This window comes from Microcebus murinus, chromosome 22 (assembly GCF_040939455.1).
Source record: "Microcebus murinus isolate Inina chromosome 22, M.murinus_Inina_mat1.0, whole genome shotgun sequence".
Classification (NCBI taxonomy): domain Eukaryota; kingdom Metazoa; phylum Chordata; class Mammalia; order Primates; family Cheirogaleidae; genus Microcebus; species Microcebus murinus.
This window is the reverse complement of record NC_134125.1, coordinates 11,916,475-11,928,501: the sequence shown is the minus strand read 5'-3', so window position 1 is coordinate 11,928,501 and position 12,027 is coordinate 11,916,475. Positions and strand designations below refer to the sequence as shown.

General features: G+C 56.4%; 1 protein-coding gene across 1 annotated transcript in view; it reads left to right on the top strand.

The window, feature by feature from the left end:
- Positions 1–11,514, top strand: part of NOS1 (nitric oxide synthase 1) — a 105,375-nt gene extending 93,861 nt beyond the window's left edge. The window contains exons 23-30 of the mRNA XM_012756647.3: positions 213–382; positions 3,022–3,232; positions 3,945–4,032; positions 5,434–5,555; positions 6,552–6,700; positions 7,791–7,985; positions 9,849–9,967; positions 10,904–11,514. Coding sequence (XP_012612101.2) covers positions 213–382; positions 3,022–3,232; positions 3,945–4,032; positions 5,434–5,555; positions 6,552–6,700; positions 7,791–7,985; positions 9,849–9,967; positions 10,904–10,919 — 1,070 coding nt within the window. The 3' untranslated portion in view covers positions 10,920–11,514. The remainder of the gene's footprint in view (positions 1–212; positions 383–3,021; positions 3,233–3,944; positions 4,033–5,433; positions 5,556–6,551; positions 6,701–7,790; positions 7,986–9,848; positions 9,968–10,903) is intronic.
- Positions 11,515–12,027: the final 513 nt, after the last annotated feature.

Sequence of the window (12,027 nt, the reverse complement as noted above, 5' to 3'; positions counted from 1 at the left end):
CTAGTGTGCCTAATGGACTTGGGCCCTGCTTCTTGCACACACGAGGTGACCACTCGGCCACCCGGACGCTGGGTGTGGATGGGGGGAGCGTGGACAGCAAGGGGCCGCCTGTCTCTGGGCCCGCCCTGCTCCCCCGGCCCCCTCCTCTGCCCCAGGGGCAGGCCCGGACCCTGGACTCGAACCCGGGCCCTCCCGCCGTTGTGGCTCCGCAGGCGTCATCAGCAACTGGACGGACGAGCACCGCCTGCCGCCATGCACCATCTTCCAGGCCTTCAAGTACTACCTGGACATCACCACGCCGCCCACGCCCCTGCAGCTGCAGCAGTTCGCCTCCCTGGCCACCAGCGACAAGGAGAAGCAGCGCCTGCTGGTCCTCAGCAAGGTGGGTGCCCCGGCTTCACACAACCCTAGGGGGCGCCCTTCGCCTCCGGGTGGCTGGGGAGTTGTGAGGCTGCTGTTACAGCAGTCTTCCAGCAGGTGGCGGCCTTGGGCAAAGGCTGCCATTTTCCGGTTTGCGGAAGGTTGCCACCCAGGCCAGCTGTTAATAAATAGCTGGGTCTTGCTAGGCATCACCACCTCTCCTCGTTCTCACTAAGGCCCGACAGAACAAGAGTGACCCCGCTTGAATCTCAGAGTTCTCTGGCTGCAAGAGAAATTGCTGTTCTGACTCTTTTAAGAGGCCTCTGATGGTGAGGTGACCCAAACACACACAGCCTTTCTGAGCACCCTTGCTTAGCAACCATGGACTCGCCTGTCCCAAGCTGCTGCAAGACCTTGCTCAGTAAGAACACTACCCAGGAGCCGGGCATGGTGGCTGCCATCTGTAACCCTAGCAACTCAGGAAGCTGAGGCTGGAGGATCACTTGAGGCCAGGAGTTTGAGACCAGCCTGGGCAACATAGCAAGACCCCCATCTCTAAAAAGAAAGAAAAGAAAAGAAAGAAAAGAATCTTACCCACGAGGACCGCCCAGGGGTTCCTCCCAGGTGGGAAGGGGGGGCTCCTTTCTAATGAGCAAGCCCCCAGCCCCAGCAAAGGATGGTTTGGCTTTCTTCTGCTGTCAGGTAGAGGGAATTGAATGGTGAGCAGCAAGAGAGAGGCCAACTAGTGAGAGCGTGTTATTTAGAAATATGAAAATCAACACCAGAAGAAACAATTAAAGAGTTGTAAGTGATTACCTCTGGGGAGTCAGAAACAGATGGCAGAGGTGGAAGAGGAGACCATTATTTTTAATCACAAGCTTTGCAAAATTATGTAGCTTTTGAGACTATATACAAGTATAATTTTAATTTAAAACTTTTAATCAGTGGGGTGGGGGGGGGTCGTAGGAAGAAGGACCAGAGATTGCAGTGCTTGCGTAGCATTATTTAAAGTTCAAATTGATATGCCTGTATGTATTAGTCCATTTCTTCCTAAAAGTACACAGACTCCAAGGTGCGGTTAAATGAGCAAGAATTTTTTTTTTTTTTTTTGAGACAGAGTCTCACTCTGTTGCCCAGGCTAGAGTGAGTGCCGTGGCATCAGCCTAGCTCACAGCAACCTCAAACTCCAGGCTCAAGCGATCCTGCTGCCTCAGCCTCCCGAGTAGCTGTGACTACAGGCATGTGCCACCATGCCCGGCTGATTTTTTCTATATGTATTAGTTGGAGATTAATTTCTTTCTATTTATAGTAGAGACATGGTCTCGCTCTGATCCCAAGTGAAGGAAAGGGAAGAAAGGTTGGGCAAAAGCATCCTAGACTGCATTGCAATTTAAGGAAGGACCAGCAAGGGACGTGGGGAGGCCAGGATCTCTCCTGGGCTCAGTCATTGGCTAGAAGCAGCCTGGGGAAGCCAGACCTGCGGCCAACACAAGGTGATGTCAGTTTCCCGTGGATGTCAGTTTCCGGTGCATGTCAGTTTTAGGCGGATGTCAGTTTCAGGCCCATGTCAGTTTCAGGTGCATGTCAGTTTCCTGCGGATCTCAGTTTCAAGGAGTTGAGCGCTGAGGCTCCTGGTCCATTGCGCTCCTACAGCTGAAAACCAGTAAGGCTGGATCTGAGAGGCGCAGTCTCAGTAGACTTGACCCCTGGCCTCAGAAACTGAGCCTCCTGTCCTGGCAATGAGGGGAGCTTCTCAGGGCATCTCTCTGAGATGTAGGAAAAATATCTCCAGAGCCCCAGAGAGTTGCTCTGTTCCCTGGTAACAGCTGGGCTTTGCTGTCAACACGCCCCCAAATATATGTTCCTCCACACACCCCAAACTGTTTTTCCGGGGCTGTCACCTACCGTCCCGAAAGTGACCCACGCTCTCTGCAGATGCATCTGATCCCCTGTAACCAGCGAATCGCAGGTCTGCCTTCTGTGCCTGCCACCCCCTGCCACTACCTCTCCTAGCGAGTCATGACTCCTTCTGCAGTGCTCGTCCTTCAGGAGTATGTGGTGGCCGGGAGCACAGGTTCTGGGGACAGACTGCCCAGAGCAGGGGTCAGCAGACTTTCTGTAGAGGGCCGCTGGGCAGTAAATATTTTAGGCTCCCAGCCCATTTAGTCCCTGTCCCAACCATGCCACCCCGCCTTTGTAGTTCTACAGCATAGAGGATACGTAAACGAACGGGTGTGGCCATGTTCCGATCGAATGTTATTTATGGACAAGGAAGTTTAAATTTCATATCATATTCTTGTGTCATGAATTATTATTCTTTTTTTTCCCCCCCAACCATTTAAAAATGTAAAAGCAATTCTTGCCTTGCAGCCACACAAAACAGGTTTGTGGTCTGAAGTCTGCCACCGTCTGGCTTAGATTCAAAACCCAGCATCAACACCTAGTAGTGCTAGGTCCTCTTTGACCCTCAGTTTCCTCATCTATGAAGACCTATTTCATAAGGTCCTCGTGAGAATTGAAACCTGGCCTGGAATAACAACTGTTTAAGCGTTAACGTTGACTCCTTTTATGTTGCCTTCTTCTTCCCGGGCCTCCTTGGGTCCTTGTTGGAAATACACAGAGCTGGGTTCCAGCTCGTCTCTGTCCCTCTCCCTGGCACAGGGTTTGCAGGAGTACGAGGAGTGGAAGTGGGGCAAGAACCCCACCATCGTGGAGGTGCTGGAGGAGTTCCCGTCCATCCAGATGCCTGCCACCCTGCTCCTGACGCAGCTGTCCCTGCTGCAGCCGCGGTACTACTCCATCAGCTCCTCCCCGGACATGTACCCGGACGAAGTGCACCTCACCGTGGCCATCGTCTCCTACCGCACCCGAGGTGGGCGGGGGCACGGGGCGAGCCTCCTGGTCTGCATCTTCCCCCAGGAGTCCCTAGAGGTCTCCCCTAAACCACTGCCCACCCCCTAAATCCCAAATCCCGGGAAGGAGACTCATGCCCAAGGCCAGGGCACTGGGGGAAGAGGCAGCAGGTGAGCTGTCCCCCCCAGGGCAGAGCCAACCCTGAGCAGAACTGGGAAAGGGGCAGGACATGCATTTGGAAGCCTCAGCTGTCCCCAGTCCTGCGGTCCCTTTCAGTCTCTGCATGCCCTCCTACCCCCACAAGGCAGCGACTAGAACAAGCCACCACCACCCATTCCCCGGGGGGACTGGCTGCTGCCTCATGCTCAGCTAGTTGTGGGTCAGGTAACTCAAGCCCTGCTCCCGTGTTTTCCCTCCTTGCCTTGATATAAAGCAATTAAAATGCGCAGTGCCCGAGCGCTCTGAGACCAGGACCCCGGCAAGCCACCCAGAGCACCTTTCAGCGGGCAGGATTGGAATCCCACCCACCCCTACCCGACAGAGCCCTGGGGAGTCGCCCAGGGGACAATACACGGTTTCCTCTCCCCCTTTGGGGGAAGTGAGCCACACAAAATTCTAAGGCAGAAACTTGCCACTGGGCCTGGGGGTGCTCTGCATCGGAGGGCTAGGGGAGGAGACCGTGACAGCTTGGGGACAGCGGGTGACCCAGGCCACCCGGCTTATTGTGCTAGATGGAGAAGGACCAATTCACCACGGCGTGTGCTCCTCCTGGCTCAACCGGATCCAGGCTGACGAGGCGGTCCCCTGTTTCGTGAGAGGGTGAGTAGCAAACGGAGAGAAATGAGCGGATGTCTCCGATCTGCATGTTGATGTCATGACGTGGGGTAGGTGGGCCGGCCGGAAGGGATCTAGAGAGGTGGCTGTTCACGCGGTATAGAGACCCATGTCCCGCATCACTACTCCAAGTGATCGAGGATACAGGATCACGGACAGAGCAACACAGCAAGCTAAGCAAGTCCTCTGGTCCTGCGGTCCCCAACCCCTGAGCTGCAGCCTGGTACCAGTCATGGCCTGTTAGGACCCAGGCCGTGCATTACCACCTGAGCTCCGGCCCCCACCGCCCTTCCATGGAAAAATCGTCTTCCATGAAACCGGTTCCAGGTGCCAAAAAGGTTGGGGACCGCTGCCATAGTCAAAGTCACATGGATACAACAGGCTGTTTACCTAGGCCATGTGCTGAGCTAGATACTGGGGCTACAGTGGGAAACCAGGCCCATTCTGCCTCCATCTTCGTGGAATTTATGGGCTGTAGACATTCTATCCAAATTCTACCAGTGCTCCCCGTTTCTTAGAGATGGGGGAAGATCCAACCACCCCCGTTAATTGGAGTTTTTCCCCTAAAACTCCAGTTTAAAGGCTACACCAGAGCCTATTGCAGGTGTCTACATTGTTGATCAGTAACTTTTCCGCCTGCACAGTGGCTTCGGCCAATCGTTCTTCTCAGCCGTTGAGGTTAGAATATTCTCAGGATGGTCCCTGTACCATTGGCATCAGAATCTCCCTCGGTGTTCCAAAAATAGATTCCTGAGCCCAAACTCGCTGCACTGGCCAGGAATCTGCACTTTGGGCATCTCCGGTTGAATCTTTCATGCACACAGTCTGTGCTCCCCTGGTTTAAAGACTTCATGGATGGGTAAATAAATCAGTGGTCCTCAAGCCAGAGTGATTCTCACCTACCCCACCCCACCCCAGCCCGGGACACTGGGCACTGTTTGAAGATATTTGGGGTTGTCACAACTCAGGGGTGCTCCTGGCGTCTAGCGGGGAGAAGCCAGGGGTGTTGCTTGACATCCTACAATGCACAGGGGACAGCTCCATGACAAAGGAGCATCTAGCCCCAAGTGGCAGGTGTGCCAACGTAGAGAAACTGGGTCCAATCGATCCCACTGCCGTCTGTGATTCAGCTCAGCAGCAAGGAGAACCGGGGAATGGAGCAGCAGCCAGGCCCTGGGGACCTCCCGTTTTTGGAATTTTGGCATTCCCCTGATCTGTGGGACTCCCACCCTGAAAACATGTCTTACCTGCCTGCCCCAGCGGCAGAGCCGAGAGTCTCATCGTATGTCTGGCCGAGACGGCCACCGGGTCTACCTAGGACTCAGCCGCTCTACATCAGATTGGAGCCCTGCGAGACTTCTGACTCTCTCTCTCACCCTTGTCCAGCGCGCCCAGCTTCCACCTGCCCCGAAATCCCCAAGTCCCCTGCATCCTGGTCGGCCCAGGCACCGGCATCGCCCCTTTCCGAAGCTTCTGGCAACAGCGGCAATTTGACATTCAGCATAAAGGTCGGTTTTGGTCGGGAAGCCAGTTGATTCCCACGCCCTGGGTCTGGGGAGGAAGAGTGGTGACGTTGTCTCCCAGTGGCGTCACTGCCCGGGGGAGGGGCGGGGAACGCGGTGCCCACCTGCCCCGTAGGTGAAGTTCCTGGCGTAATCTGAACGCCTGTCTGAACAAATCTCCCTCCCAGCTTGTCCCAGGGGCCTGAAATGCCATCCCAGAGGATATTGCTTTCACCATTAAGATGTAGCTTAGCTCACTCAAAAAATCCAAAAGGAGTGATAGGCATTAGTCCTTCTCAAATGGCTGTGTTTATGTGACCGTCACAGAGACCCACAAATTGTGGCACATGTGAAACACGGATTCCGTGAGCGCTTAATAAACGCCAAACAATATCATAGGTGATGGGGTCACAGCAATAAAGGAGACACAAAAACAACTCCAAGAGAAAGAAAAGCCTGCCCTGTGGAACTGTCGTTCTAGCGGAATAGCTAGCATTTTCCAAGTGCTCGCTAGGTACCGGGCACGGTCGGAATGTGTCACGCTCGTTTCTCACACTAAGCCCCCAAGGCACGTGCTGCTGTTATTTGCATTTTGCACATGGGAACACTGAGGCTTGGAAAGTTAACATTTTGCACATGGGAACACTGAGGTTTGGAAAGTTAAGTAACTTGTTCATCAGCACACCCAGCTGGGATTTGAACCCAGGACGTCTAGCTCCAGAGTCTGGGCTCTTGGCTGCTCACAGTAGTTGTGGGGGGCAGAAGGAAGGATGAGACTCAGGGAAGGGAAGGGCGGTCTGCCGAAGTCTGAACACGTTTTGCTTCCGTCCTCTGCGTGCGTGCACATGCGTGCCAGCACAAACCTCCCTGCCCGTGTTCATGAGCCCGTCTGCACACTGCACACTCAGGTCCCAGAGCCCCGCCCCTGGCCTCTCAGTCACCGCGCCACCCAAACCGGGCAGCAGAGCCCGACTGGTGACGTGAGGTCTTGCTGGTCCCCAGGGATGAGTCCCTGCCCCATGATCCTGGTCTTCGGGTGCCGGCAGTCCAAGATCGACCACATCTACAGGGAAGAGACCCTGCAGGCCAAGAACAAGGGGGTCTTCAGAGAGCTGTACACGGCCTATTCCCGGGAACCGGACAAACCAAAGGTAACCCAGCCCGTCCACAGCCCCCCAGCCCAGCCCAGCCCAGCACACTGGTGCACACGCTCTTGTGGACACACTGGCACGGCCCACTCCGAGAAACCGCCCCCCACCCTCGTTCATCCTGACTCTTCTCTGCAAACTTGCTCTGCGATTCAAAAAGCGCAGACAGGGAAAACATCTATTTAAAATATTTAACAGCCCGCATTTTAGGATTCCACTTACATGCAATATCCGGAATGGGCGGATCCACAGAGACAGACAGTGGACGAGTGGCTGCCAGGGGCCGGGGGAGGGGAAGCGGGAAGCGGCCGCTCACGGGTACGGGGTTGCCATTTGGGGTAAGAAAGTTCTGGAACTAGATAGCGATCGTCGTCGGGTAACGTGGTGAATGGTGCCTGATGCCACTGAATTGCACACTTTAAAGTGGCTACAATGGTCCGTGTTATGCGATGCGTATTTTACCATAGTAACAAATATTACAACTGTATAAAAATAGGAATTTTTAAAAACATGTATTTAGCAGCCCATGAGAGGCAGTACTGGTCAGAGAAGACACAGGCCGTACACAGGACAGGAGCATGTTCCTATCAGATGCTGGGGCGGTCCGGGGCATCCCCGGGAGGCGGCCAGGACACCTGGGGTTGGGGGCACTCACGGTGTCTGGGCGGTGGCTATTTGACAAGTAGAGCGGGAGGATGTCAGGAACAGCCGGAACAGCCACGCCAGGTCACTCCAGCTCAGCGGCAGCCTCCCTGCGGGGTGGGGAGTTTCCCGGACAAGTTAAAGACACCCTCAATAAGCAAGGCAACCCCTTCCTGGAGGCTGTATGGGACACCCCTGTGCCCACCCCACGTCCCCTTAGCCCACCTTTCTCTAGCTGTCACTGCAGCAGTGGCTTTGCAAATTGGAAGCCGCCAGCCCCTCCCCTCGCCCCACCTCTTGCTGTCTGTCCTGGGGCTTCGCTGGCTGTCTGGCGTAGGGCGCCCACAAACCCCTGAGTCAGTCTCAGCTCCCTGGGGTTGGGGGGACACGGGCCACAACAGGCAGGTCCCGGGTCCCCGTCCCCTCCTCACTGGCCCCCTGCTACCTGCAGAAGTACGTGCAGGACATACTACAGGAGCAGCTGGCTGAGGCCGTGTACCGGGCCCTGAAGGAGCAAGGGGGCCACATCTATGTCTGCGGGGATGTCACCATGGCCGCCGACGTCCTCAAAGCCATCCAGCGCATCATGACCCAGCAGGGGAAGCTCTCAGCAGAGGATGCCGGCGTGTTTATCAGCAGGCTGAGGGTGAGCCACGGGCCGGGATCCAGCTCCTGTCTCCTCTTCCTCACCCCAGCTGTCCCGGTGATTAGGGGAGGTGGAGAAAGTAGGAAGAAAGGCTGGCAGTGCAGGTGCAGGTATAAATATGGTTGGGGGCTGTGGTGCAGGAAAATGAGTAGCTGAACCTCTGGGGTAGCTAGACAGAAACCGTCCTCCCCCAACCCGGCCTGCTCCCAAAAGCTGCAGCACTGTTCAGTTGTACAGGTTGGGCACTGCACAAAAAGACCTGTCCAAGAAAGACAAGTAGGATCTGAAAGCTACCCCATGTTTGTCGCCCCACCCTGAAGGAAGAGCCTTTTCCTAACTTGCCAAAAGGCTGAGTAGAGGCTAGCGGCATCCCAGCAAGCAAAGTCCTAACTGTGTGAGCAACTGCTCCAAATAGAAAAAACTGAGTCCCAAACCTCCACGAGGCTCCAGGAGTGATTGTGTCCTTCTCCCTGCTTTCCTAAGCAAGCAGTGATCAGGGGTCAAACATTTTTGCAGAAGACGCCCTTGCTCTATATCTGATACTAAACCCCAGTAGGATAAAAAAAAAAAAAAAAAAAAAGAACTTTCTGGTAGAAATGTCATGGATCCAGGGAGAGCTGTGGAGACTCCCCAGATACGCAGTCCCTTTGGTCTGGCCCTCAAGAGACACCTTCATAGATTCCCCAGGACTTTGCAGAAGAGAGTCGAAAAATCACCCCAACTAAAAATGATCCCGCTGTACAGAAGGGCGACTTTCTTCAAAACCTTCACCCACGGCCGGGTGCGGTGGCTCACGCCTGTAATCCTAGCTCTCTGGGAGGCCGAGGCGGGCGGATTGCTCGAGGTCAGGAGTTCGAAACCAGCCTGAGCAAGAGCGAGACCCCGTCTCTACTATAAATAGAAAGAAATTAATTGGCCAACTAATACATATAGAAAAAATCAGCCGGGCATGGTGGCGCATGCCTGTAGTCCCAGCTACTCGGGAGGCTGAGGCAGGAGGATCGCTTGAGCCCCGGAGTTTGAGGTTGCTGTGAGCTAGGCTGATGCCACGGCACTCACTCTAGCCTGGGCAACAAAGCGAGACTCTGTCTCAAAAAAAAAAAAAAAGCCTTCACCCAGCAGGGGACGCCGGGACGCAAGGGCATCGCCGTGCCTCCTTGGCCCTACGCGTGCTCCCAGCCCCTGCCCTCCTCGGCACAGGCGTGCCTTTTCCCTTTGTCCGGTCCTCAACCGCACTGCCCTCTGAGAATATTCTAGACCGCCCGCCCCTCGGTTCCGCCAGAGGAGGTCCCGTAGCTTCGTAGGTTCTCAGGTGCCACGAGCCCGTCCTCGCTCGGGCCGCTTCTTAAGTCTGGGGGGAAGATCCTCTCTCTGCTCGCTCGTTTGTGGGCGGAGACGCCCGTCTTCAGATCACCCGTGTGCCCAGGGGCTGTCCACTCTGGGCAGCGGCCGGGCTGTCCCCTGGGTGCTGGGCGGGCCTCGTCCTCTGCTCTCCTCTCCGCGGGTCCCTGCGGGCTGCGACGCGTCACACCAGACCCAGCTTGGCCCAGACCCGAGCCCGAAGGAGCAGGCTGGACGCAAACGGGGGGATGGCGGGGTCCCCGCTGCACCTCGTCACTGCTCTTGCATGGTGACACGCGTGTGTTCCTACGCTCTTTGCCGCTGGGCTGGAGCGGCCCCGTGTCCTGGAGAGCAACTGAGTCTTACGTGCCAAAGGCTCCTCGGGGGCGCCGGCCTCGGCCTCACTTCCTTAGGGACCATCTTCTCTAGGTGTGCCCCACCCCGGGTGACAGTGGCGTCTGTCCCCTCTCCAAGCCCCCGTCTGGCATCTGAGGGCTGTTTTCTGGCTTTCCGTGACCCTAGGATGACAACCGGTACCACGAGGACATTTTCGGAGTCACGCTGCGGACGTATGAAGTGACCAACCGCCTTAGATCTGAGTCCATTGCCTTCATTGAAGAGAGCAAAAAGGATGCCGATGAGTAAGGGGCGCCGTCCCGGGCAGGGCAGGGCGGGCAGGGCCCTCTCCCGGGGCCCGGTGGCAGGGAGGTCCCCAGACCGCAGCCCCAACACCAGCGGAGGACGCGTTAGAAATGCAGGTGCCCAGGCCCCCCGGCCCTGCTGGATCTGGAACTCTGGGGAGTTAGGGAGGGTGCAGCAGTTTGCATTTCCACAGGGAATCTGCATTTCTCCGGAGCCCCTCCGGCAGGCGCGGGTGGGCGCCCCCTAGTGGCATGACGGCACCTGCCTCTGGGGCGTTGAATTCCTACCCATTAATTAGCTTTGGTGCCTTTTACACCTCACACCCCCTAATCACCCAGGGCTTTTTCGTGGACACAAATTACAATTCGTGTGATTTGGACACTTTAATCCAACCTGTAGAGATTGCCAGCAGTAGTCCGAGGCGCCATGAGACTGGGGCTGAATCTCACTATTTAAACCTTACTGTAAGTCCGGGACATGGGGCCTTGGTTGTCATCTCACTGCCCGGCCCCTCCCCCCACCCACTCCCTGCCAGCAGAACACGTGGAAGCCGCCACTGTGTACCCATGACCTCACGCCGTGCGGGAACTCAGCCGTCTCTCCTTTTCGGTAGCACAAGACTCACGCTACTCATTTCCCAAACTCGCCATCCTCGTTGTTTCTCCTTAAGACAGCACTGCAGTCCCGGGAACATGCTTTCGCATGCAGTAGGCGCACGCCATTGCCTTTGAGATGGCCACTCCTGTAGCTGTCAGCAGGGAGACCCTTCAGGTGTCGCTGTCGTGGGGGAGAGCAGGCACTCCCTGATTCACTCACTGATCCGTCGGAGACTCGCCCCTGCCGAGTGCCAGGCCCTGCCCAAGACACCGGGGCTGCAGAAGAAATGACAGCGACGAGGCCCCGGCCCTGACCCCCACCCCCCTCTCCTCCCGCAGGGTTTTCAGCTCCTAACGGGACCCTCCCGCCCAGCCGGATGCAGAGCGGCCGCCCCAAGTGCCCCAGCGGGGGCAGCCGCCCCTTCCGCCAGCGCCGACAGACAGACGCTGCTGAACCTCCCTCCGGGACCCACGCAGCCCTCGCTCTGCCTCTCTCGTCCTCCTCGTCGCTGTGTCCTGGTTTTCCTCTTCCGGGCTCTCGGCCCTCCTGGGTTGTCCCCCTCGAGTTTTCCTGCTGCGATGCAATGCCTTTATACTCTGCAGTGGCTCTTCCGAAACTCTGTCCCCTCCCCCCTGCCTCTCTTGCTGACTAGGGCAAATCACGGGTGCATGAAACCACCGGAACGTGGCCGCCACCCCTGTGCGGGTTTGTGCTCCGGGCTTCCCCTGGAAGGCGGCAGGCGCTGGACACAAGTCCTCTGAGCCAGTCCCTTGGCCGCCGATGTCCCCCCTTTTTTATGATGACGCTTTGGTCGTGCGTGTGCGTGTGTGTGTGTGTGCACGTGTGCCTGTGACGGGCCGGCTCTCTCGTCTGTCCTCTTGCCTGTGCAAGTGTGTTGATCTTAGATCTGAGTCCTTCGCCTTTGTTGAAGACCTTTAGTGCCAAGAAACACGCTCCCCGGCCCGTGTTAATTCTTCTCGCCTCCATAATGAAGGGTTCACACCGGTGTCCCTTGGAAGCCCCCGTAACTGTCCTGGTTACAGAGGGTCAGGGCTGGGGGGTCGAGTCTGATGATCCAAGGGAAGTCCCCCAGTGAAAGCGGCATTCACAGAACTAGATGCATTCAGATGCCTAGTTGGGGAGCCCTTACTGGAAATGAACCCATCGAACGGCTTGGGCAAAACCTCCCTCCAAATCCCCACCCCAGCCAGGGCCACCTGATTTGGCCACATTCGTTCCCTTCCCCCCTCCCCGGCTCCCCAACCCAGGCGGTCCCATTTACACAGCCCAGAAGTGATGTCCACGGGAGTGTGCTGGGAATAAAGAAATCTTGGGTGACTTGGGACAAGTCACTTGTCCTCAGTTTCCCCTGGCCGTCATGCTAGCAGCCTAGAGAACATGAATGGGCTGAACTTTAAAGTTTTTATAGTCTGGAAACAATATCAAGGAAGCATATGATTTT